This window comes from Silurus meridionalis, chromosome 2 (assembly GCF_014805685.1).
Source record: "Silurus meridionalis isolate SWU-2019-XX chromosome 2, ASM1480568v1, whole genome shotgun sequence".
NCBI lineage: Eukaryota > Metazoa > Chordata > Actinopteri > Siluriformes > Siluridae > Silurus > Silurus meridionalis.
The window spans coordinates 10,094,172-10,121,621 of record NC_060885.1 but is presented as its reverse complement, the minus strand read 5'-3'; the positions used below and the strand labels follow the sequence as shown (position 1 = coordinate 10,121,621).

Genomic DNA, 27,450 nt, shown 5'->3' with positions numbered 1-27,450 from the left:
ATTTTTTTAATCAGGAGGAGATGTTTATCTGGTTGCATCAGAACTTTATTATTTATTAATTTTTCATTACAGCGGAAGCACATCACGCATTATACTAAAGACCGAAACCAGCAAGTAGGTCCACAGCGGGAGAGACAGGCTGAGGGAAACCCCTCTGCTCCTCTCAACAGAATAGCTGCATTTCCCTACATTTCCTTCCTTATCAACAGCGGTCACAGTTGCATCAGGTGAACAGCAGGAGGCATTGTAGTAGGCCATCACTACGGGTATCCCCCCTTCCACCACAGTCACATAGGAGAATTTGCCACTGCCTTTCTGTATGGAGACACGTTCAATACCAGAACCATTGCCATCGGTGATGTTGACAGAAAGGTCCCAGTTTGCCTGGGAGCAGTCATTTGGGCAGATAGCATTTACATGAACAATCTCACACTTTGGAGGAGTAAAGTCAGTCACCTGTTCAGAACAAAGGGAAAAAAATGTTAACCAACTAAATAATATGGTTATCATATACTTTTTAGTTTTCAATGGAGAAGGTGAAGGAGTTTAGGTTCCTGGGGTCAACAGTGCAAAGTAATGGAGAGTGTGTTAGAGAAGTAAAGAAAAGAGTGCAGGCAGGGTGGAGTGGGTGGAGAAGAGTGGCAGGAGTGATTTGTGATTGAAGGATATCTGCAAGAGTGAAAGGGAAAGTTTATAGGACTGTGGTGAGACCTGTGATGTTGTATGGTTTAGAGACAGTGGCATTGAGTAGAAGACAGGAGGTGGAGCTGGAGGTAGCAGAGCTGAAGATGTTGAGGTTTTCTTTGGGGGTGACGACGATGGACAGGATTAGAAACAAGTTTATAAGATGGACAGCGCATGTAGGACGTTTTGGAGACAAGGTGAGGGAGGTGAGATTGAGATGGTTTGGACATGTGCAGAGGAGGGACATGGGGTATATCGGTAGGAGAATTCTGAGAATGGAGCCACCAGGAAGGAGGAAAAGAGAAAGATCAAGAAGGATGTTTATGGATGTGGTGAGGGGAAGACATGCAGGTAGTTGGTCTGAAAGAGGCAGATGTAGAGGACAGAGTGGTATGGAGACAAATGATCTGCTGTGGCGACCCCTAATGGAAGCAGCCGAAAGAAGAAGAAAAACACTTTTCAGTTGCCTATTACATGAATAACACATTTTCATAATATTACCCTATTTTACAACTTTTGATTATTTTCTTTTCTTTCACAAAATCAGCAAGAATTGGTCCAAAAATAATTTCTTTTCTTTTTTTCATGCTGTTCAACATTTGGCAGAGTAAAGACAAAAACAATGGTGGAAAGTTTACTAAGCAATGTGTTACAGGATAAAAGTACAACTGTCTTAACACTTATGACAGGATGAAAGTACAAGCGATTGGAAGAAGCTGGAGTAGTTACAAAGACAATAGGAAGGCTTACATGGCATTGGGGTATTAAAACTTCTTGAAGCAATATCATTCACATGGACCGTTTGTTCCTTTATTGAACGGATTAATTGATTATGATTACCAATTCATTATAGGCTTTCTAAGACCTGCTTCCTTTTCCTCAAAGGTTGTAGTAACCATGTAAACAAATACACGTAAGTTACCTCAGCAAGGACAGAAAGGCGAAGCACAGCGTAGTTAGAATCAGCATCTCCGGGCCCTTCAGCCAGAATGGTCAGAGTGACATCAGTTCCTGATGCGGTGCTTGCAGGAGGTTTGACAGTTACTGTGCCTGAAGCACTACTTCCTGTGTTCACGGTAAGTCTGAGATACAGCAAAGAAATATTATACATGTTTAATGCAGAATGAAACCATTATTAATCTTGCTTATACAATGGTTAAGATTAGAACTATTTGACTTGTGACTTATAAAATGCTTCATGTTTATATTTTGCCAAAATTTAACAAGTATTAAGACTTATTACATTTATGTCAAAAATGAAATAACTATGTACCTGTTTTCATATGTCAGAGGAAAATCTTTGTCATTCTTAGCAACTATTGTGAAGACTCCACCGGTTCCATTAGTTGTTACAGTAAATGATATTTTAAAGTCCTTTCCTGGCACCATTGCATTGCCTACTGCAGCCTACAGAGAGGGAGACATATATTATACCAATATATCAAAACGGACAAACAAAAATAAATGAATAGCCAGTTTTTAATGCCATGTTAAATAAGAGGGGAGTTGTACATTGACTTTGACTTTAGACAGGGACATCTGTGTTGTAGTCTGCCTTTGGAAGTAGCTTGAGGTGGTCTTATCTTCTCCTTTAATTACAACTACAAATTCTCCGTCTGGAACTGGATTCACAGTAACCAGAAAGCCTCCACCACCAATTTCTTTAAAGGTTCCATTTGCCACATTGACATTTGAAACCTCCACTAGGGCAACTTCCTGTAGCTTCAAAGCTTCAGCACCCTTCTGTCCAGTTATTGTGATTAACAGCTTAGCAGGTAAGCCTTAAATACCAAAGAAAGACAGGCACAGCAATTAGAAAAATAAACACCAAGTTTAAGGGTATTTTCATACTATTATTCTATACATTCATCAAATGGACATGTCTGTCCTCCAAACATAATAATGAATAAGTCCAAAGATACACAATTTAAAAAAATGTATAAAAATTCCAGTTATTTGTTTGTCAGGATAGACAATGAATGAATCTTTCAAAGCATAACAATTACTGGCTAGTAATAATACGATCATTTGTTTTCATTGGCATGGTGGTGCACATTTCTCTTATGAGCTCAAGCTATTGATTGTGTAAAGTTCTCCCAGTGTCTGCATGGGTTTCATGGGCAAAGTTCTCTTATACGTCTATTTCCCAAACCATACAAGTTAAATAATCCCCCCAATTGCTATGAATGTGTATGCAGTTATTTTGTACAATTATTGAACTTTTGCTTCTTGTCAGGGTGTGAAACCTTCTGCAGGTTACATCGAAACAAAGAACTGTAAAATGAGGTGTAACAACAGTCCAACAACTCCAACCATTCTGTGGGCGACCATCAAGAGTAGCAAATCCTGGGTGGGGTCCACCAAATTCCTCTACGAAGTTGTAAATGAAAGTTATTGCGCTTTGACCTGAAATGAACAACCATCCATTTAGTTAGTGCTGTGATGAGGTTATTATTATTTATTATATTATATGTATATTATTTATCATTATTATTTAAATTTGTTGTTAGATGTTAATTGATTCAGAGGCCACATGATAAAAGATTTTCCAATACTTGAATACATTTTCGCTCAACATAATGCGTATGTATGTATGTATGTATCTATGTATGTAAGTATGTATGTTAAATTAAAGTTGTATTCAAAAGTCATTAAAAAAGGTTGAAAAATTATATTTGAATACCTGCATTGTGCCACAATGTATCATGCTGATGATATTTATATTGTCATATTGTACCAGACCCACCTATTTTGCACTCTATTTTCTGCAACTGTAGGATAAAGCTCACTGGAAGTCTCACACGTTACACCTCTAGCATCTGCTAGAGCACCTTTTCTCACTAAATATTGCTAAGAACCACCTAATATGACAATGTAGCAGTTTGACTTACATTGTAAATGACCAAACATATGCCTGACCCACAGCCTGCAGGCACACATGCAGGATTATACTGTTTACCTGCCACTAAGTGCCTCATAGAAATCTCTTAAATACATTTTGTATTATGTATTAAAAAAGTCCTGTCCCTGTGTTCAAATAAGTGTTTTCCAGATTGCAGCCTTGTGAATGTTTTCACCAGAAAAGTGTACAAAAGTGCTCAGACTAGCCCACCTGTCACTTTGATAGTGTATGCATTTGTTGATTCCATGCTAATGCTCCATAGGCCTGTTTCATTGAAATTTTTGAATTGAAGCCGCAGCAGGTTCCCCACAGCCTGAATCGTAGCAAGAGGCCCATTACTTACAGTGTGTGCCTGAGATGCACCTGATAAAAAAATTAAAATGAATAAAAAAAAAACAAAGCCAGGTAAGAGTTGTTCTTGCTGAAATTTTTTTTTACATTGAAGAAAACACATCAGCCTCTAAGGATTTCCCAATTACAAAACCACTACACTGGTGTTGTTGGCTCATTTTTTTTTTTTAAAGCTTCAGCTATTATAAAGTTGACTCACCTGATGGGCTATGCAAAGTGAACTTGAGGTTAGTTCCTGTCAGATATGCAGTAACATTAGACAATGATGCATCTAACAGGAGGGGGAACTTCTCCACGCGACCTGGGTTCCTGGCTCGTTGCAAGACTGTAACCTGTAGTAGACAAGTAACATTACATGTGCTTTTTATGGGTTACAGATAATGATACAAACAATATATAAAATGATACAAGAAGTGGTAATGACATAAGATTAATCATCATCAAGGGTTAATAACAGGATATAGGATTGAGAACTATTCTTCCTGATTTCCTGATGACAAAAATAGTCTTTAAGCAATTGTTAAACAACCACGGATCTTACTAGATTTGTTTTGCACGTATTGTATTCATGCACCTATTGCACAGAGTAAAAAAATTGCTGTATACAAAGAATCAATGTAGCCAGACATTTTTGGTATCCCTTTTCTGTTTACTTTTAAGGGAGTAGTATATCTTTGCCAATAATATTTTTCTAATAAGCCTAACAACCCACAATGAATAAATAAATAATTAATATTATTAATTCAGTCACTACAGAGTGGCAATTTTATTGTACTTTTGAGTGCAGAGAAATTTGCAGATTTTACACAAAAAAAACCACTCATCCTTTGTTGCAGAAATGAACATAATTTTGACTCTAATATAACTGGGGCTTTAATGCAAGTACCATGTTTTTTGCTAAAATCCTCATCCAACTAAAAAAAAGGAATCCATTACAAACTTCTCAATACTTTCAATATTCTCAATTTCTCAAAACTGTTTACTGGTATACAGTGTTTTAAAGCAATACTGGGCCTAGATATGTATCAGGGATGAATATTAATGCATTCCTTTTGAACGTAAATTAGATTTCTTACCAAAGCAGAAGTGGAGGTGTCTAAGATTATGTCAGTAGCACTGGGCAGGTTGGCTTTAGTCACCTCTATAGCTTGACCTCCAGAGGCCAATGCTAATTTATAATACACTTGGAAGTCTACACCTGAGTGACCCTGCCTGCTCAGAGATCTTGCTGATCTACTTTTCGATGTCATGAAGAAGGAGACCTGAGTGTAAGAGAGAAGAAGTAGATCGGCACATGTTATAAGAACTGTAGTAATTTAAAAAAGTTCAACATGCAGTAATTGTATCAATTCATACATTTTCCACAAAAAAAGTACTAAATATATATTTTATATAATCATGCAAGGTGTTTACTGTGGACTTGCTGCTGCGAATGAGGGCTAAGATGGTTCCCTCTAAGTGTATGTCTTTTGCACTGGCATCAGTAAAAATATAAATGTGTGAGGAGGGAGGCGCTCCATTCAAAGCCAGCTAAGAGAAATAGAAACACAAATGCATCATTTTAAATCTATGCAATCCAAATGTTTTAAGGATTCTCAGTATGTCTGTGGATTATACCTGCAGTCCTGACAAACACATTTCTGGTTCATCGCCACCGCCGTTCGCTGTGAGTTTTGAAATCTCAGCCTTCATCTTGTCCGGGTTTGTCGTTCTTATGAGTGGTCCAAAGCCTTAAAAAAACACACGAGAATCAAAGCATACACAATTAAAAACTGTGTGGATTATTTCTTACTCAAAACACCGAACCAAGCTCATAAGATAACCCAAAAGATGACTCAGCAGTTAAGACTCTTGGTTACTGTTTGAAAATTTGGGAGTTAAATTCCCACAGCTAATAAGGTGCTCTGGATTATATGCCAAATGAGCTAATGTGATATAGTGAAAATCATAAGTCAGCTGAGGTTAGGATCTGTTTGGGGTTTATTCCAGATCTTAATAGGTAGGTTTGTACTACATCTGCATAGGGTTAAGCATGCTAAATTGTCCCATGTGTAAAACGTGTGTGGTTTGTTGGACTGGTGTATTCCTGCTTCATACTGGGTGCTCTGAATAGAAAAGACTAGAATAGACAGAATCCTCCATGTTTGTGTTACTTAGGATAAATGATTGAATGGTGAATGGATGTAAGTAATGGAAACTGAGCTTCTAAACTTTAGCCCTGTGCTAGGATAATGGTACTGATAATGAAAAATGAACATACTTGGATCATTAAAGGGAACCAATATGTATTCAGATGGTTCGTCTTGCGTCCCTTTCTTATTGTCAATGATACTGTGTGCAACCCTCTGAGCTTCAGCAATATCATCAGACATGCTGCCTGTTGTGTCAATTACAAAGCACAAGACAGCAGTACGAGCGATGCCCATCATCCTGAGACAGAAATGGGGGAAGAGATAAATAATAATTATACTTATAATTATACATCCTCCAGAACTCAATCCTGTCTCCTACCGTAGGAAATCTATATTTCCAACAGCTCCGCGAATATCCTCCAGAAGCTCAAGAGAAGCATCTGTTGCCAGTGAGACTGCGGTGTCATGTAGGGCTGCGTTATGTGCACGACGCTCATCTTTGCTGATCCCACCACGAGGATTATGGGAACTGCTAAGATCGCTGTCTCCACCATGACTGCATTTACCTAAAACAAATACAAAAAAGGGTTTATAAAGAGGAATACTCTCATATATTTTTGAATAAACAACTAAGAGCTGGGCTGTCATTTCAATTATCATGTGTTTTGTGGGCTTTCTATATTTTTGTAGTTAAATGTGCAGTTTGTAAAGTTTATACATCTCTAAAATAATAACAAATTCATCTTAGACATCTGAGGCACTGTGATTAGAAGAATGCAATGTATTTGGATAATTTCATTGTTTTGGTAAAATATAAACTTTGCTTTGTGTTTGTTTCTTGGAAAGTAACTGAGATGGAGAAAAGAGAGAGTTGTAATTCACTTTACAGACAGCAGGGGGCTCTAGAATTTTCAAATAGCTCTGTTAAGTTTAAACTGCTGTACATTTGATTCCACACCTGCAGGTTTGTTGGAAGAAAACAGGCCCATGTATCCTGATGTAAGTTTCTTTTCTTTCATAATAGAGGGCAGCAGGGGGTTTGGACAAGTACCACTGGCACAGTCACTGCAGGTTGGAGTGCCCACATCTACACACACACACACACACACACACACACACACACACACACACGGAAAACATGTAAAATTATCTCAAGGTGAATGTGATGGTAATGTTTATCATAAAAAAAAGACAGTCAATAAGTCAATAAATAAAACTTAAAATTAAAACAAAAATACAAATAAGATAAAATAAAATAAAATAAAATGAAACAAATATATGTGATAAAACAGATTAGATGCATATTAAAAGTCAGATAATCAAACTGAAAAGAATAAAGAAAACCTATTTGTCTATTTTTTATTTTTTTTTAAGTACACAGTTGCACTTTGAGTTCCAATTCTGGATATCACTAAAAGTTTGTTTTGCTTTTATATATATATATATATATATATATATATATATATATATATATATATATATATATATATATATATATATATATATAAATGAATGAGTAGGTCTGAATGTACTGTATTTGTAAATAAAAACCATTAAAACCTACAAATAATTTCTGTATTTGATTAGAAATTGGAGTGATATATGGGGATGATTACTTTGAGAAACTAGTAACAAAGAATTATAAGGGTTTATTTAGACTTTTTCTAAAGATATATATATTGCAAATATACTGTATTTTGCTTGATATCTGTTTGTTTGTTTGTTTGTTTAGCTGGTCATGCACATGGTTTAATGGACAAATAATTACAAATAAGTACAACTTATTCCCCAATTAAGCCATTTAATAAAACTTTCTTCGCTACAAGACATGGTGGCAAAGGGCAAAGTGGAAGTGTTGTCACACAGCATTCACCTGCAACGTTGTCGATGGTCAGATGTGGTTTGATGAGATTACGATATGTGCTTCTGTAACCCAGCTCCACCCAGTTACTGTGGCTGTAAAAGTCCTGAAAAACATAGCTGTACATTAAACTACAATTACATTGGAAATTACAGCATTTTTGTTTTACGGTAAAAGCGAATGAAAATTTGCTCCTAATCTCAGAAAGACTCTCACCTGTAGAATGTGTAAGACTTTTCCTAGTGTTTCCCGAGCAGCCTGCAAATTATCTTTACGAATGCTGGCTTTGACTGACGAGACACCCTGGCTGATCAGAGAATGTCCCTCTTTAAAAGCCTCGCTGTTGAAATGATGCGGATCGCTGGAAAGAAAGTCTCGATCCACTAATCCATTTTGCATATAAATCTGATTCAGGGCTTCATGAAACTTGGCACCTGCCACCTGACCTGTGTTTGTACCCAAACACGCACGAAGGAGTTCCTCTGCAGAAGAACCCTACAACACAGAGTATGAGAGAAAAGTTGAGAGACAATGAAGCTGCTGATACTTGTAACTCCTGAGAGGATGAAATGGAATCAGAAGCATGCTCACTGTTGGTTTGAATGGTCTTTCTTCTGACTCCGCTACCGCCTCGCATACTTCGTAGATCTTTTTCAACACAGCAGTGTTGGTGATGGTCACGTGTGTGTTGCCACTGCCTATTGATATAAAGGACTCCACACTAGGCAGAACCAGCACCACCAGTGCAATAACACACACTGAGGATATCATCTTCAGAAAAACTACAAGGAAGCAGATAACTTATTTGAAAATCATTAACAAACCAATGATTAGCTTTGGAATATGTTTCCATTATTTTTACTGGGATACAAAAATGATAAAATGCTTCATACCATACAGTCTGCAACATGAGATTTCAAGGTACAAGCATTTGGTATGCCTAATTATTCCACAGCACCAGTCAATTTTGATTGATTAATGCACTCCATTTAATAGGCAACTGTTTCTATATTGAACACAAACTAATATTCAAACATGTGAATGTTTTTTGTAAAATTAAAAATCTTTGTAACAGTCTTGAGTAGAGCTGTAACTTCAGTCCACAAGTCCTCTGTAGTGAGGGTTTTGCAATTTCTAGGTAACATGACAAGCTTTATTCTTTGTATTTTTTAACATCAACAAAAAAAATACAGTTTATAGCTGCTTAATTAGTAGTAATAAAATGTTTGCATTGAAATATTGCATCCATTAGTTGAACTGTTGTTATCTTCAACAGTACAATGCTCACTGTGTGCAATATCACGTGCAATACGTGCAATATTACCTGCAATATGTGCAATACCACCTGTGTGCAATACTTCATGCAATACAAACTTTTTCCTCATTTGTATTTATACATTGTGCTGTGTATATACTTGTATACTATAGTATGTCTATTGTCTATTCTTTTATATTTTTGCATTTATTTTTAATATTTTCATGCTGCTGTAACAAAGAAATTTCCCCACTGTGGGACGAATAAAGGTTTATCTTATTTTATCTTATCTCTTAGTACAGTACCTATATTGAATGGATATTTTCTGTCACCCAGATAAAAATTGGTTAATCTTAATCTTAATCCTTGCAAGGTTTTTCCTCATACTATTTTACAGAATTTTATTCTTTGTCATTGCCCATGTTGCCACTGGTTTGCTAATTATGGATAAACGAATAGGTTTTCACCACTTATTTATGACACTAAAATGAATATTTGTAATTTTTTTTTTATTGTGTAAAGCTGCTTTGCGACAATGTTTATTGTTAAAAGTGTTATTTAAATACATTTAGAAAAGGAAGTTCAGTGCTTAATGTTGGACTTCTGATCGGAAGGTCGTGAGTTCAGTTACCAGCCTCACAAAGCTGCCAGTTCTTGGCTCTTGATCCCTGAACCATTACCTGCTCACTTGTATATAAATAAGATTATTGAAAGTCTAGATAAGGACATCTGCCAAAATGCAATAAATGTAAATGTAAATAAAATGTAATTAAATTGAATGGATGTTCCACATTGGTAAACATCAATTAAATGTATCACATAAGGAAATTAAATTGAAATAATTTCTTCATTGTTGTCTTATAAGAGGAAGAAAACACTTCAGGGCATCTTATTATTATATTACTATATTTTTAAATAGTTGTATCAAGTGTTAGACGTAAGAGCAGCAAAAAAACAAACATTTCTGAGATCTCCAGTGAAAATCTGCAGAAGCATTATAGGGTTGCCATCTCTGAATGCACTATTAAACACAAACTCAATGTCAAAAATTGGAAATTTGGAAATTCCATTCATGTAGCCACTAATATAAGGCTTGTTATACTCATATTTTCATTTACTCATATACTGATATACACGGTTTATTCATACATTTTACTAATACATTAGATTAATAATACAAATATATAATATATAGCTTATTTTTTTGGTGTCACATTTTTAAATGTGACATTAAAAGTAGTTCATTGTAATTTATTTGAATTATTCACGCATTACTCAATACTCATTACCATTTCCATATACTAGAGATCTTAAAATATTTCAGAAATTATGGCATAGATGATAGACTATAAAAAGTGTTAACTAATCAAAAAATGCAGTATACAATTGAAGCCTCATTGCTTATTTTTTTCTTACCTTCACAGATCCCACTTCATCCCAGTTCTTCAAAACTTCCTCCACGTATGTGGAGCTTTCAGAGATACTATGTGCCATAATATAACCTACGGTCCCTATATATATAAAAATGTTGCAATGCAGGGCGTGGCAATGTTCTGCAAGTAATCACATGTTATATATACTAAATAATGAAAAACACAGGCATTGCGAAATTTATTTCTAAGTAACCATATAATTGTCATTCAACAGAATTGCACAACAATTTTCTCAACTTCCTCAATGATATTGTGAATGAATCAACATTGGAAGTGTTGGACTTGAGACAGAAAGTCACCTCGTATAGATAGTCGTTATTTGATGGTAAAATAAAAGTGATACAGATAGTATTTTTTTCGCTTTCCAAATAGTGAAACTGTTCACATTTATGGACTTTGTGCACAGAAAATCGATATTTTGTAATATCCAGCAAAAAAAGCCTCTAAGTGCTAGTCATACATGCATTGTGTAATTTCCTATCTGCTGTTTTGCCGAAGATAAGGTTGCCTATGTGAATATGACAAGTGCAAAATGACATAAAAGCATAGAGTTTAAAAGGTATTCAAATAACTTAGCACTTAGAATGCGAAAATATATGCATCACGATTTTAGATAAAGTAATAAATCATGTATAAATTTCACTTGGCAGACAATTATTAATGAGAATGGCGGACTAATATTTTTTTTTATTGAATCTGTTCAATTAAATAAAAATGAATTTAGACCCGTTCTCTGAGCAGACACATCATGGGTGCATTCTTTGTTTTAGTTGATTCCCAATATAGCACTCTTAACCTAATAAAATCAAATAAAATAGACCTCAAAAGTGAAAAATCTTCAGTCTTGGATGAGAAAAAGCAAAAACTTCTTTACTCCAGTCACGTTCTGATGAGCCCATAGAAGGTGGTAATTTCATCACATCAAAATGATCAAGCGCACACACTTTGCACACACTCATACTGTTAAATGGTGTTACATGACACCTTTACTTTTTCATATTTTCCTCACCCTAGCAAATTCCCCTTCCTGTGATCCCATACTTGGGTTTTCCTGTTCCCCTCCATTACCCTTATTTATGGCCTTTACTTTATTTCACTTAAGAAAAGAATGTGTATAAAACCTTCACCCACTCTGGTACAGCCAGGCATCGCTTCCTCTTGCTCTCAGTTTTTCATGTGTGGACAACCATTTTGCGGCCTACTTCATCTTCCCTGCATCTGCACTGTGTAAGTGTTCTGCTTTTATAATGCTGTTTGCGATAACACTTTTATTGAATCAAGCTATAATATTTTATTATTCTAGGTTTTATTTCATTTGTACTTTCTGAACTGACTGTTGCATAGTGTGTTGAGCTTCACAAAGATAGCATTTATAAGCTTGTTACTTTTGTTGTTACATGCACATATTAATTGTATGTCTTTTAGTCATTGAGATCTCTGTTTGTTTCTTTTATTCAGTATTTTATTTATACTCCAACTCACAGACGTCCTGGGACACCAGTCAGACCCTACTCTACTCTATATATATAAGTATCTGATTATTATGATGTTAATTATACTTGGAGTAAATAGATCACATGAGTTTGATTAAAACACATAGACTAAATAGGTTTAATCAAGCTACTTCTATTGTATCTAATAGGTTATATACTAATTATTAGATCAATTTGTTAGATGGATATTAGTTTGATTAAAACACTAGATAAGGTTGATTAGAATATTTTTCTCGACATTAACTATTTTAACAACAGAAGCATTCCCCACATTTTTCACCTACGCATTACAGTTTAATACAGTTTAAATACATACAAATTATTTTTGTCACATATCCTAGCATGTTAGAAAGCTGGGACCATGATACTTTTACAGCATAAGGGCCTAATAGGGGCAGGGCTAAGGTTTGAACCACCCCGGCTTCTGAACAACACAGAAACATGGCACCTTTAATTACTGAGCCACCGTTACCTTGTTTTGGTGACGCAATCGTTAAAAGGGAAGTTTGGTAAAACCTTGCTAGTTTGGTTATAGTTAGCATGTAGCCTGACATGTAACAATCACAAAGCAGCTTCTCCAAAAACCCAATAGGAGGCAAAATGGCTTCTTTAGGGTGCACATCTGCCAGCACATCTGTCTGAGGATTAGGCAACCTTAGAATGGTGGAGAAAGTCACACCTCTTGAGCAAATGGAAGAAGGAAGAGTTCTCAAATTCTCTCAACCCCCAAAAAGTCTCACAGCTACCAATCTTTTAGAGTGACTGTATCTCAGCTCTTCAGCTTCTAGAGATGCTCTAAGAAAGTCGAGTCAAGCCATAGACTGATGAAAAGCTGCAATGTCTAGATCAGGAGCTTTCAATGTATTACAATAGATAAATAGTAAAATTGTTATTTCATTGAACACTAAATTTAAGTAATTAAAGTCATAGTATAAGCACTGTGTTATTATATAATTAACTTTCAAATTAGATGCAGAAATCAGTCATGTGAACTCTTATAATACTTAATAATATAAGATAAAAGAAAACTTAAGAATGCATGTATTTCTCCTGACAGGTGTTATATTTGGATAAAGAGACAGACGCTCTTGTTGGTAATAGAAGTGCATACTTGAGTCACTGGAACAACATAAAGACATCCAGAGCAGAAAATCACAATACTTTTTTTGCTCACAATCTTCAAATGGACATTTCTCTGTTCTTTATTTGAAAAAATATATACTAAGCAGTGCAGCATAGAACATTTCTGCTTTTGGACTGCTTTCAACCGGAGCATAAACTTAGTTTAACTGAAAAAGGGAAGTAGAACACAATGAAAGCATCTACAACAGAAAACACAAAACATCTGCACTAAAAACATTGCACACTTAACTGGGTCAAGTGCAAACTGCGCTCATACCAGAGTTTTTAAAATACTTCTTCAAAACACCTCTAGGAAGCAGCAACGTGATTAAATGACTGAGTGAATTTGCTGCGATTTACTGGGAGTTTGAACGGTAGAATTAAAGTTTACACAATTTTTCCTGCAGAAAACTATAGATCTGAAGGACACTGAAAACGTTCTGAATTACCACTAAGCCTACTTGTGTCAACACTACACAACTTGGAGACTTCACTGGAAGATCAGTACATGAGATTATACTGCATGTTGTGCTTGTAAAAGTAAACCAGGCATAGAATTTTGTATTTTATTTCTTATTAAATGTTTATTTTTTTTATTACCTTTGTACTCTGAAGGGTCTTTGTAAGGGAATGTATTTGTCATACAAACTCTAATCTACAATCATACAATCTCTGTAAAGGATTAGTGCCGGTTTTACAAACTTGATATAACTGAGATGCTGAATGCTTGTAGTGAGGCCTTACTATTAAACTTAAACAACTAATGTAGGTGGAGGTGAGGTGAAAGATAACCAAGATTTATTGAATCATATGTAAACAGAGCATATATGACAGGAAATGTTGGGAAATTTAATCTACACACCCGTCTAATTATTGGATTCTGTGGATTCCTGGTAAAGGGTTCAATGGTCTGGCCAAAGGAAGTTGGAGAGTTGGTACAACAAAACTGGTGTTTGATGGGAAGAAAATAGCACAAAGCGCCATGTTTATTTTGTATTTTGTTTATTGTGGAAACATTATTATTCCAGAGATTTGCTTTATTGTTTGGTGATTCCTCCACCATCGAGCGCAATTGGTGCATGCTGGACATATGAAAAGAGAATGAAGAGAGAAAGAGGAGGGGCAAGTGATTAAGAGACAGAGATGCTTTCTAAAGCTGCTTTCTGAAGGTGGAAAAAGGGGATAACGGGAAACAGGGACAGAAAAGACAGCTGGATTGAGGTTTGGATGTTAATGCAAATGTGAATAATAATCCAAATGGAAGCAGGAAGCATGGATACAATTGATGTCCCACAGGATAAGATTGTGAAAAAGGTGAGCTTGCTGTCTTTTGTATTATTTGTATCTTTTTTGATGAAACTCCTGAATATTCAGTCAGGAAATATTACATTATAATAAAGTTACCTCAGCACTTGATTAAAATAAAAAATAAAAAAGGGTAAAGGGTGTAAGTGTTAGTTGAGTATAATGAATGAGGTTTTGGATCTATTTTTTTTTTTTTATATATATATTTGAAATATTGAGTACTAGGACCATTAATTCCAGATGAATCTGCTTCCCTGTTTTGTCTTCATGCAGGGATCATTTAAAAACAAGATTGAGAAGCTGAGAAGATGGAGCACCTCCACAGGTGGAAGCTTTAAACACCCTTCCAAAATGAAGACCCTCAGCTTGAGGTCTGCCACAGAGGTGGAAGAAGATGTATGTTATGAAGAGAATGAGCGCAGGAAACTCAGACCAATGGTGGCATCTGTTTTTGGTCAGGTATGAAAGAGACAGTTGACAGTTTTTGTGCAGGAGATACTTTTGCAGTCTTTCTTTTTCTTTTATCACTTTCAGCATTATCTTTCTGTAATTTTTGAAGATTTTGGTTTGTGAGTGGTAGACACCTATGTGTTTTGGGTCATTTTCACCCAGTTTAATCACAGATGTTTCGTTTTTGTAGTCTGGGTGTAAAGGTGCAATACATTACAACTTTTGCATCAACAAAACAAAAAATTGTTGGCTGTAATCCATGCTTTTCTGAGCCTCACGGTTATAACAGCATTCATATCAATTTAACTTCAGCAAATCAGATAAGTATTCAGAAAACAGTATGTACACCATTTAAAAGTCTTCCATGTCCTATGTTTAGCTGGCTCATTTCCTGCAAGGATGTCTGTACTAGATACAGGTTCCTTGTTCAACTGTTTGGTGTGTAGCCTGTTTGATGCAAAAATTACATGTCTGACTGCACATTAAATACCACATTTCTTATGAGTTCTTGAATTTGATTAGTCAGAAGTTGCAGATTAATATTTTTTTTACAACAGAACAGCTAACATTCTGTCATTATTTAAAAATATATAATTGTTGACATTATGAAGCTTTCTGTAAGCAAATATTTATTTATTTAGCATTTAGCAAGGAGTTTCCATTATCAGTAACATGATAAGCTGTGGGTTTTATGTCTTATTAGTAAAAAAAAGTACAAAAAAAAAAAAAAAAAAGAGAGACAGATGCAAAGAGGCTGGTGAGAGAATGACTATAGAATTATGTTATAGAATGTTCTACATTTTTAGTTGCTATTTTATATATATTTTGAAGAATACAGATTTTGTATTTGTAGGTCCACTGGCACATGCAAGCACCAGGTCCACTTGTCTGCTTGTAAACATTAGAAATGTGGTTGGAGTTTCCAGTCCAGGGGAATCTGTGTAGTGAAAAATGAGTGAATGTGAAAGAGAGAGAGAGAGAGAGAGAGAGAGAGAGGGGAAATCCTAATGCTTGGCTAAGCATATGGACAGAGCATTTGTTGTATCTTGCTTCATTCCCAGAGTGCAGATTTTCTATGCTTGTGCCGTATGTTCTGCCAACCTGGAACACTTGATATCATCATCACCTGCAAATGTTTCCTCAGTACCTGCAGGTAGAATGTAAGACTTCCAACAAAATAGCTGTGTTAGTACTACTACTAATAAAACAATTAACCAGTGTGATTTTTTCAATCACTTTATGTTGCCAGTTCTGAGTGCTGTTACAGTCATATCAGAATTTCCCATGTTCCCCTTGTATGTGGTTTTCTCTGGTTTCTAGATGACCAAGTCTGGGTGCCATAGTTTCAGTATACCAATATACTTTCACTATTTGTATACAAAATACAAATTCACAAATCAAGTTCATTCAATTTGTATAGGACTTTTAATGATACACATTGTCCCAAAGCAGCTTTACAGAATTAAATAGGTTGCAAATTTAAATTTCAGCATCTGGTTCCAATGAATTTATTTTTAATTGGCACACCAGTGGCAAAAATGGCAAGGAAAAAAGTTGCTGAATGATTATGAGGAAGAAACCTTGAGAGAAACCAGATGAAAAAAGGGAACTCGTCCTCATGTGCATGATACTAAATGTACATTCATTTTTCACAATATTTGTTGACGTTATCAACTATTTACTGATGAACACTTGAAAGCAAAACTGTTTATGGCAACTGTAGCCCTATGCCACTGTTCAAAGCTGTCTATATTAATTACAATCCAAATCAATCTTCATGGTTCATAGGTTTAACCATCCACACTAACCTATTTATGCTGTTCATTTGGAACCATCCTCAGCAGCCAACTGAACAGAACTCGATCCAGAAGTAGGGCATCAGGATGGACCAGGCAGGTCTGGAAAAACGAAAGGGACCTGGTACAGATGATTTTGTTGCCATTAAAGGCAAATGAACTGTCCTAATAGGGTCTTACATAACGGCATAATATCCTAATAGGGTATTACATAACGGCATTATTGTGTATATGCAGTATAAAAAAGCGCTGCATTTCAATGAATAATGACAAACTAATAGTTTAAATGGTTTAACTATTATTAAAACTCAAAAGAGGTAATTACTTTGCTGACATCTGCCAATCAACTCATCTGTTTCTCTACATTTTTCCATTCCCACTCACCCTTCAGCCATTTGGGCTTTGTTGTAATCCACTGGCAAACCATCTGTGTATGGACTATGACCCAAATCCTAGATAATAACACACATACAAGCACCCTCCTACACACAATCACACTCATGGAGAGAAGAGCGAGAGAGATTTGCACAAGGCATTATAACAAAATGAGATGTACTAAATCTTGTTGTTTGTAGGACGGGAGCCAGAATTTTCTGGCATAGCTCTCATTCACTGAGAAGATTTTTCCTTTATCTCTTATCAGTTTTGAAGAATACATTTATAATTGAATAGTTTACTTTTTTTTTTTTTATTTAATTGTATCAGCTATTAGAATAACTAATAGAATATCAATAATAGTGTGAACAAAAAAATTACTTGATACAAGCCCAATTCCAGAAAAGTTGGGACAGTGTGTATATGTGTAAATGTAAATAAAAACAGAATGCAATGATTTGCAAATCTCATTGACTTGTATTTTATTCACAGTAGAACATATATACAAAAAATATGCCATTTTATGAAAAAAGAAGATATTTTGAATTTGATGGCTGCAACAGGTCTCAAAAAAGTTGGGACAGGGCCATGTTTACCGCTTTGCAGCATCACATCTTCTGTCTGTGTACATCTAAAAACTGAGGAGACCAGTTGCTAGGTGGTGATCATGGTTTCCAAAAAAAAAAGAAAAGAAAAGAAATTTTAATTTGTCTGACCACAGAACTGTTGTCCATTTTGTCTCAGTTCATTTTAAATGACCTTTGGCCCAGAGAGGATGTCAGCATTTCTGTTTTGTGTTCATGCCTGCCCTCTTCTTTTCATGACAGGGATTTACCCTGCATTTGTGAATGACAAGGCAAACTGTGTTAATGAGCCCATGCAGTGATTTCCATCACAGAATTGCAAAGTGCTGCCTGAGGGCCAGAAGATATAATATGGATTTCTATAGATATTCTGTATTGTATATAATGACATAATCAACTGTTTTTAAATTTTATGTTGACAAACATTCTAAAATTGTTCCACAATCTGTAGACAAAGTCTTTCACAGATTGGTGTAGCTCTGCCAATTTTTACTGCCTATTTATACCGAATCATCTTATTGACTTCACTGTCAGTTAACCTAATTAGATGCAATTAGTTGGTGGTAATTCGTTTCTCCAACTGTTTACCTTTATTAGCACTTACTTTTTCCAGACTTTTGTTGCCTGTTCCAACTTTTTGAAATGTGTGGCAGCCATCAAACACAAAATTGCCTTATTTTTTTTTTTAAACTGGTAAATTTTCCCAGTTTAAACATTGATATGTTTTCTATGTTCTATTGAGAATATAACATGGGTTTGTGAGATTTGCAACTCATTGTATTCTGTTATTATTTACATTTAACTTAATATTCCAACATTTTGGGAATCAGGGTTTGTGCTTTGTCACACTGCACTGGTCAACAAAGACCTCTGTCTCTGCATGAGAGCAGGTGAATGCACATACCAACTACTGAAATGTAGAATTATTTAATCATTTAATAAATATTGTGTGTGTGTGTGTGTGTGTGTGTGTGTGTGTGTGTGTGTGTCTTGTCCAGTATCTTTTGGAAATGTTTAGCTTAGATCTCTCAATGTCAGAATATCCAATACTCTCACCTGGGGTATAAAATAGTCCTGTGTACCCATAATCCTGTTTGCAATACCCAATCATCCTGTTTGAAATGTCCAAATGTTCCAATTGGAATGTCCACTTGAAATGTTTGGAATGTATTACTGGTTGGAATGTCATGAATGCCAGTAGTCATTTGGAATGTTTACTAGTCTAGTACCTTTCAGTAAATGTGGCTTGGTCTTTTATTGGTCTGGTCTTAATCTGCCAGCTGGTGGTAAAAAAAGTGCACTACAGTCGCGGTGTATCACTTTTTTCCAGAGTTTTATACACAATGGAATGAGTCCTCATGCATGCATTTTAATTAAACAAATAGGGTGTTTTTCAGTTATCTTCAGTGAGATGTTTCACCAGTCTCCCATATACTTAGTTAAGACAGTATGTGAGTATCAGTATGTGAGTACATGTGATTATGTGAGTGTTCACATCTAATATTGTGTATTTGTAGAATTTATAGATTCCATCTTTCCTGAGCCTTGGAGCAAATGAGAGACTATTCGGAATAATCTGGTCCTCTTACAAGACTCTTCTAATGTCATAGAGATGTAATAGAGTCAGTGTAACAGTCTCAAAACATGCTAGTGCACAAATCCCACCGTGTTAAAAACATTAAATAGTTTAAACTTTTTGCTGTTTTGTTTCAATATTTAGTTTCGATTTACAGTCATAAGACTTTGGAATTGGAATTTATTTTATAAACAGCAATGATGTTTAAGTGCAATTTAATACAATTTACCCTGCATTTTGCTATTGTATGTGATTTTATAGAAATTATTGTTCTTGTGTATGAACAGGTGTTTATCATTTTCAAACTCATAGTCTAGTTTAAACAATAGGGTAATGTTCAGAACTAATAATAATATAAAAACTTTTTTGCAGTTAATCCTTCTAAAAAGGATAAAATGTTCATTAATCTTTGCAAACTCAGATAGGTTCAAATTTGTATTATTGCAGGCTGTGACTCTGTAATGTGCTAATATTTTATCCGGATAATGGGAGCTCATCTTTATATATTCAGATGAACAGATTCATTCAAATGTCACAATTTTTCAGATGGATTCCTTTCAGCTCATTGGTCAGGTTGAAAGCAATCAGAAGCGTTTAAGTCTTAAAATGGTGATAGAACACTTTTGTCAAACACAAAGAATGAAATGTGCTAGACAACCTAGGAGTAATCCTCTTAGTTGTCTATTTAACAGTTCTCATTCTTTTTGCTGTACATCTCATTCAGACACAATCCATGTCTTGTCTTTCCTATCTTCTTCTTTGATGTTTTTCAAAACTTCACTACCTACCTACATCACTAAAACATCATCTCCTAGTTCATCTGCTCGTTTCCTTATCTCCATTTTCTCTTGTGTTTGATCTTTTGCATTCCTGCTGGTGCCAGTCCAGCTTCTCCCTCTCCTCTCTCTCTCTCTCTCTCTCTCTCTCTCTCTCTCTCTCTCTTTCTCTCTCTTTCTCTTTCTCTTTCTCTCTCTGTTTACTTCATCGCCACTCAGCTCCTGTAATCAGCACCAATGTTATTTTCATTTGCTGTGTAATCTCAAATGTTTCAGATTAAAAAAACCCTCCAGTGCCCCCTAATTTCATCCATCCCCCACATTACTCCATCTCTCCCTTCCTCTTGGCCTCTCTCTTTGCTTTCACCCTTCATTGCCATCATGCTCTTTTTAATGTCATCAAATCAGTAGCTGATAGTTGTATTTAGTAGACAGGATTATTACTATTGTTATTTTTATTAGTCTTTTGGGGGTAGAAATGGCCTTAAGAGAGACAGTGAATACGAAAACAGTATGACGAGAGAATGAGAATAGATCTAAAGGAAATGGACAACAAATCCAAGACAAAGGCAAAGAGAGTCAAACAGGTTAGAATGCTGCATAATTGCTTTATATGATGTATAGAACTGTATGGCATATCCGATTGCGAGAAGCAGAGTAAGCAAAAGGGAAAGTGAAACAACACGTGAAGGCAGGAAGAGATAGCGAACGAGCGGGAAATGGGAACTAAGCCATCCACATGAGATATGATAAATATGATTAGCTTATGATAAAGCTAAAACATGTCCAGTCTTCATGTTTTTTGAACACGTTATCATTTTGAGAAATAGAGAAAAATATCGTTTACATTTCTTGTGATCTTGTGGCTTTATCTTAAACTTATTTGAATGCCTTTCAGTTGTTTCAGTTTGAAAGCTACATTTCAAGATGTGCACCACAATGCACAGTTGGCTAATCTCATTATACGCTTATTACTGTTATACGGGGATAATAAAGCAATGAGCTGGGAGTTTGATTAGTGAATAAATGACACCTGGCTTAATTCTGACTGGGTGGTTCCTGCTAAAGAGTGTTGTGCTGCTCGACAATTCAGTGGCGATGCTCGGAGTCCTGCAGGGTGAACATGAGTTTGACGAGCCCCTGTCTGATCTGGTCCATAACTGTACCATGCTGCATAACATCATAGGTCCTGCTTGCATCTTTCTCCAAAAGAGCTTTGCTCAGGTCCAGCTTGTATGTACACACACCCACATACACACACCCCCCCACACACACACACCCACACACATTTACGTTTACACTTATGGCTTTTGCTACTTACCCTTATCCAGAGTGACTTACAAAGTACTTTTTGATGTCTTTATTAAAAAAATTTTCAATACTAGTTCAGACATATACAGACACACACATAGACACGCTGACTTTCATACATGCACTACACACTACAATGCTCTCTTTCTATGCCATAAATTCCTGTGTGCCAAGGCAGAGAAAGCAACATGTGTTAGTGTTTCTAACATCTGAAATATCAGGGTTATATTCGATTATATTTGATTAGGTGAATTTGATTCAAATTACTAGTTAAACTAGTTTGAGAAGTCTGAGATACAGTTGTTTACAAAGGTAAATTCACTGTATATCTAAACAACTAGTACTGTACATAATAGCATATATGTTCCGTTACCTCTACATTCCCACATATAATTGGAAAGGACACAGTAAGATTTCAGCCAAGTGTTTTCCTTTTAAAGTTCAGGATTTAAAATTTTGGCTAACCAGAGACTAACTTGGCTACAACTATAATTATATATGATTAAAATCTTATTACAGTGCAATGCAGATTGTAGATTGAAGTATCTGGCATGGCCTGCATGATATTTGCTCAATCATAGTCCTGACCCACATATTCACACAGTTATATTTGTTCCTTAAATGCTTTTATATGCTTACATCCCTGACCATGTAGGTGTTTTTCGATTTGTTGCTCCTTCTCAATCTCTAGTCATTTATTTTTAACCATCGCATTCCATATTTCCCTTCCCCTTCAGCTCACCATCTTCTCCTCTCCCACTGATGAACCCTGTGATTGGAGACTTGTCTTCTGACAAGCACCATTTTATGTGAGTTTGTTTTTAAATGTGTCTTAATTTTCCCCAGATCTAGGGGACTATAAAGACCATTGTTGTAATCCTGATCACGGTAATTCAGAGTATATGTTTTTTTTTTGTACTGGGTTCAACATTATCGAAGCAATGCATAAACCATGATGAGTTTCTGCACAAAATCAAATGCTAAAATGCAAATCCATTTAAAATGAATGAGTTTAGCTTCAGACAGCTGAATTTTATTATGTTGTATTGCTATAATAGCTATAATAAAAGGTTATTTAGCAGAAACAAATGATCTGAGCTTTAATATTAATACTAGTTCAATACACACACCTGCATGTGGATCCCACTGCTTTTTATTGTGTCTAGTGCACTACACCTACACCGTATTCTCCTAAAAATAGCATATATTATACTGTAATCTCTCTCTCTTGCAAAACAATTACATTCCCAAAATGTGTTATTGAAATACTTATGTATCTGTGCATTATGTAAGCATGCTGGCTTGTATTTGAACATCTTTGGCTTAACTAGAGCTCCATTAGTTGCCTGCTTGTAATCTACCAGCTGCAATTTTGCCCATTCGCAACAGTGATAATCCTAAATTCTCAGCCAGGAGGTTACACTCTGTCATCTCCAAAAGAGCGGCTCAGTCCATCATATTACAGCTTAAATACAGCTGCAAAAAATTCTGATTTCTTTTTGGATTATTAGATTTCTGATCAGATGATGGAACAGCTCCTAAAATTAAATCTGGTTATTAGATAAGACATAAACGAATAATAATTGGTGATAATCTCTAAAACGTGATTTTCTGATAACCATAATATCTCAGAGAAACCATTATATACATTTTGTATATATACATTTTATATGTATACATTTTCAATTTTATTTTAGTTTGTGACTAAATAACTTATAACACACCAAAACTATGAGTAATTACAGCAAAATACTTTATTGTACTTTTTCACCAATCATTTTATTTATTATGTATTATAAAGATCTTCCTTATTACTATTATTACTAGTGCTAACTTGATGTGCTTCCACATTTGATTGACACAATTGTCTATAGATTATTTTCTATATTTTTATTTAAAAAAAATATAAAAAGAAATATATATATATATATATATATATATATATATATATATATATATATATATATATATATATATATATACATTTTTATTTTTTAATATATTATCATTATCTTTATTTATAATTTTTTATAGTCAGCGCAAACAGCATTTATACTGCAGACTTCTATTTCTGTGGCTTTTGCTGTTCCCAAAATAGCTGCTCAACATTGTACTACTTACTCAAAGCTTCACGGATGGGATACAGAGTGTTAAGTGTTCATATCCAGGTTAATATCCTTTAAACATTTTCCAATATGATGAGATTCAGCGACAGATCTTTTAAATGAGCCATTTTCCACAATGTATCTGTATTTTGCATAGTAGCTTTCAGCTTCCAGCTCCAGCTTCATGTCTCTCATTAGATATTACTGAATAGATATATTGGGCATTGAACTCTGTTTTAGAATTTAAATTGTTTCTCATTGTTCTATAAGTTTCACTAAACTAAAACTTTAAACATATGGGTGCATAAATATTATGAAATAATCAATGAGGGCAATCATGGCAAATTTATTTTTATAATATAAAACATTTAATGCTTTTAAGGTATGCATTTAAAAATATAATGCATTAACTTTTTTTGCTCATGGCCCTCAACCTACCTTTTGGCCCTTCATAGAAAAAGTTTGGGTTTCCTCTGATGTAAACAAATGAACAGATTTGAATACTATCTGTGTACATACAGCATACTTTTACCAAAGTATTCTTTATTATCTTATTGCAACATAGAGCTTATAAGAAGATATAAAACAGCAATTTCATTTCCTAATCTTTCACCCCTCCTTCTTTCTCATTACCAGTTAATATATAATGCATTTCATTTCGCAACAAGTGTGAGTATTCTTCTGTAGGTTGTGTGTCTGTACTAAATGATGGCTTGTCTCTGTCTTTTAACTTGTAAATGTTTATTATTACAGGACAGAGATCTAAGGCCAGAGGAAATTGAAGGTAATATCATTCGATATATTTCATTTTACTCCTGTAAACCAGCCCATAACCAATATACAGTATAAATGCTTAATAATCAGCACTATATCTATTAAGCAATCTGGCCAAACCTCCCATTTCTACCCTTTTTTCTTCCCAGCATTTTTATCCTTTAAATGCTTTACATTTCTCCCTATTCTAATCAACCCTGAACTATAACCTTCAGTATTCTCAATCTGCACACTGCTTCACCAATACATTTAAACATTCAAATCCTTTTAAACATACTCAACCTGATTAGGCAAAAGATAACAACTCTTTCTCTCAGAGCTAAAGGAAGCCTTCAAGGAGTTTGACAGGGATAAGGATGGTTTCATCAGCTGTAAAGATCTGGGCGAGTGCATGAGGACAATGGGCTACATGCCTACAGAGATGGAGCTGATTGAACTTAGTCAGAAGATCTGTAAGTACAACTGCACGTAGTTATAGCATAAAGACAAATATATGCTAGTAGGTAGTATGACTTTGATGATACTGGTTACTGTTTACATTGCCAGCATCCTAATATAAAAATGACAAACATGAGTATAAACAAGAGTCACCTTTCCTGCTTTAAGTGCATGAACATGAACTGTTTCCTGACTATTCAACAGCTGTTGTTGTTTAGGTGGAGGCCGAGTGGACTTTGAAGACTTTGTGGACCTAATGGGGCCTAAAATGTTGGCTGAGACAGCAGATATGATTGGAGTCAAGGAACTGAGAGATGCATTCCGAGAGGTTGGCGAAATTGGTATTCTACAAGTTTATTAAACAAGGTTGATTCATATAAAGCATGCGTTCCGATTGGTATATTGTTACCATTCAATTGTGAATCCTCTCTCTATGTCAGTTTGACTCTAATGGCGATGGTCAGATTAGTCTGGCGGAGTTGAGGGACGCCATGAAGAAACTGATGGGTCAGCAGCTGAACCAAAGAGAGATTGACGAGATCCTCAGAGATGTAGACCTGAATGGAGATGGCTTAGTCGATTTTGAGGGTGAGAGACAGTGCAGAAATCCTATGGTCTATGAACAGCATGTATTACAAATAATTCAACCCTCTAAATCACTATATTATTCTAATGTTTATATGAAAATAGAGAGTATTTATATCTGAGTCATGGCCTTTCCTAAATGTAAAGTGTGCATGTTCAATAAGGACAACAATAATAATAATTGAAATAAATAATAATAATAATAATAATAATAATAATAATGCTATACTATGTTTTGAAGATGTATGAGTTACAAAGTTATTATTATTAGGTTGCAAGGTTGAAGTAGATTGTTCAGCAAAATCCCTAGTGTTGAATCAACCCTACTACAGTACCAGTTAAAGTAAATGATCACTTCAGGTGATATTAATTACTGAATACTGTAGGTTCTGAGAACTTCAAAATTATAAGTTCATGTCTGAAAATTTTACTATTTTCTATCAAGATGTCCATAATTATCTCATAGTTCTGACCAAATAAATGTTTCACTAAAAAAAACAAAGCAAACAAACTGTAATTAGGTTAGAAATGTGAATTTAAGGTGTTGCTTTTTAAATATCTTTAAATTTGATGAATAATTTACTGGTTTTTTTTCTGCAGAGTTTGTGCGGATGATGTCTCGCTAAACCCACAAGTAAACAAGAAATTCGTTAAATCCTGCTATGAAGAAAATGAAATATGACCTTATATAATATTTATTACCTTATTATAATATTTATTTAAATAAAAATTGCCCGATGTATCTCATAATGCCAGGATTTTTTTTTCGACATTTAATGTAATACATCTAAAGATTTTATGTAAATGATCTTATTTAAAAGTCAGTGCTCACAATTTATATGATTGTATGGTTATAAACATAAAATTCTTTGATGTATCGAAGAACTTGGTTATTCTATTTCTATGATTGACTGTAAATACTACTATACATTTTATTTTTTATTTTATTTTTTTTTACTTTACTTTACTCAATATTTATATCTATTATATATTAGGGCTTTAAATGCCACAACATATACGGCATTGTGGATTAAGTTTCAGAAGAAATTTCAGATGAGTTATTTCACACAAAAGGCATATGCTCACAAATGAGAGATGCACAGTACGATAAAAGGACAGACGGGATGTAGTTTTCTAGGGTTTTCAGATTATGATGGTCTGATGGACATATAGATAAAATGGTCTGGTCATATAAATAAAATAAATGATTTCTGTGCCCTTTATTGAAATTATATTCACATTAAATATTAATGTGAATATAATAGAAAGAGGTGCTGTTTCATAGAACTGCAAATGTATATATTTTATTTACAGAACATAAATACTGGTATTGATTACTACACAATGAGACAGCATGCTGATGTTGGTAAACAGGCCCTGCACTGTGAGTACTGTGGCATGACTATGCGCCATGACTATTAAAATAATCACCATTACATTTAACCGGGCAGAACAAGCAGGGAAAAAATTATGAACTGATGGCAGTATGTTTGTTTTAGTACGTTTGTCTGTGTGTTTGGTTAGACTCGTATTATCAGTGGGTGTGAGTGAACCGACACCTAATCTGATCGTTCTGATGAAGCGTTATTCATCTTATTATTAAGATATTAGAAGCAGAAGAAGCTTGAAACTATGCAGAGCAGTAGTTTTATCAATCAGGCATGAAATTGGGTCATCTATTCAATTATGCAGTAATTATAAAGGTCATGAATCTGGCAGGTGGATGTATTCCCTAGCTCAGTTGTAGCCAGCAGATAGCACTATGGTCAACAACCATAGTAATCAAGTAATAAAGACAAAACTCAAGTAATTAAAAAAAAAGCACAAACGAAAAAAAGATGCAAAAGCATCTATTGAGAATGCATGACCGAGTTGGGTAAGTAAATTAAAAATTAAAAAGGTGTGTTGGAAAATTAGTTGAATGTCCCAACAAATACACATTTTGGGAAAAAAAATAAAAATCAATCAATTATTTTAAAAGGCAACAAATCATTACAACCTTTTATTTGAGGTTTTTAATTTGATATAAACCAATACAATGTATATTAAAATAAATATAAACAAAAACATTCTTCACTATATAATAATAACATAATACTAAAAACTAATACTTAGCTAATCTACTCTTTGCACAATACTGTA

General features: G+C 34.8%; 2 protein-coding genes and 1 long non-coding RNA gene across 7 annotated transcripts; 1 reads left to right on the top strand and 2 right to left on the bottom strand.

The window, feature by feature from the left end:
• Positions 1-23: 23 nt before the first annotated feature.
• On the bottom strand, positions 24-10,707 carry vwa11 (von Willebrand factor A domain containing 11). The gene is made up of 17 exons (XM_046869738.1): positions 10,602-10,707; positions 8,522-8,712; positions 8,147-8,425; positions 7,943-8,036; positions 7,028-7,156; positions 6,449-6,635; positions 6,198-6,367; positions 5,555-5,667; positions 5,351-5,467; positions 5,014-5,199; positions 4,137-4,269; positions 3,797-3,949; positions 2,998-3,090; positions 2,197-2,465; positions 1,958-2,091; positions 1,607-1,766; positions 24-456 (listed from the first exon to the last, which is right to left on the bottom strand). The coding sequence occupies exons 2-17, from the start codon at positions 8,699-8,701 to the stop codon at positions 67-69; spliced, it is 2,787 nt and encodes a 928-aa protein (XP_046725694.1). The 5' UTR covers positions 8,702-8,712; positions 10,602-10,707; the 3' UTR covers positions 24-66.
• A 927-nt stretch (positions 10,708-11,634) lies between these two features.
• cabp2a (calcium binding protein 2a) lies at positions 11,635-27,129 on the top strand. The gene is made up of 8 exons (XM_046870099.1): positions 11,635-11,845; positions 12,077-14,547; positions 14,812-14,997; positions 24,265-24,295; positions 24,603-24,737; positions 24,942-25,051; positions 25,164-25,311; positions 25,909-27,129. Exons 2-8 carry the CDS (start codon positions 14,491-14,493, stop codon positions 25,932-25,934), a joined length of 693 nt encoding a protein of 230 aa, XP_046726055.1. The 5' UTR covers positions 11,635-11,845; positions 12,077-14,490; the 3' UTR covers positions 25,935-27,129.
• On the bottom strand, positions 14,988-17,306 carry LOC124399346. 5 transcript variants are annotated; one of them, XR_006928210.1, is made up of 3 exons: positions 17,110-17,306; positions 16,797-16,905; positions 14,988-16,154 (listed from the first exon to the last, which is right to left on the bottom strand). It is a non-coding gene; the product is annotated as an uncharacterized LOC124399346 (long non-coding RNA). The 5 variants fall into 5 exon arrangements; XR_006928213.1 differs by having other exon boundaries at positions 14,988-16,135; XR_006928216.1 differs by having other exon boundaries at positions 17,169-17,306.
• Positions 27,130-27,450: the final 321 nt, after the last annotated feature.

What these genes read in the sequence shown, in the direction of transcription:
- vwa11 (XM_046869738.1), bottom strand. Translation starts at nt 8,701, where the DNA reads ATGATATCCTCAGTGTGTGTTATTGCACTGGTGGTGCTGGTTCTGCCT. An exon ending in AAAGACCATTCAAACCAACA is followed by an intron (nt 8,426 to 8,521) that starts GTGAGCATGCTT and finishes TCTGTGTTGTAG; the next exon opens with GGTTCTTCTGCAGAGGAACT. An exon ending in GACCATCGACAACGTTGCAG is followed by an intron (nt 7,157 to 7,942) that starts GTGAATGCTGTG and finishes GTGTGTGTGTAG; the next exon opens with ATGTGGGCACTCCAACCTGC.
- cabp2a (XM_046870099.1), top strand. Translation starts at nt 14,491, where the DNA reads ATGGAAGCAGGAAGCATGGATACAATTGATGTCCCACAGGATAAGATT. An exon ending in TGGCATCTGTTTTTGGTCAG is followed by an intron (nt 14,998 to 24,264) that starts GTATGAAAGAGA and finishes TTATTATTACAG; the next exon opens with GACAGAGATCTAAGGCCAGA. An exon ending in AAGGCCAGAGGAAATTGAAG is followed by an intron (nt 24,296 to 24,602) that starts GTAATATCATTC and finishes TCTTTCTCTCAG; the next exon opens with AGCTAAAGGAAGCCTTCAAG.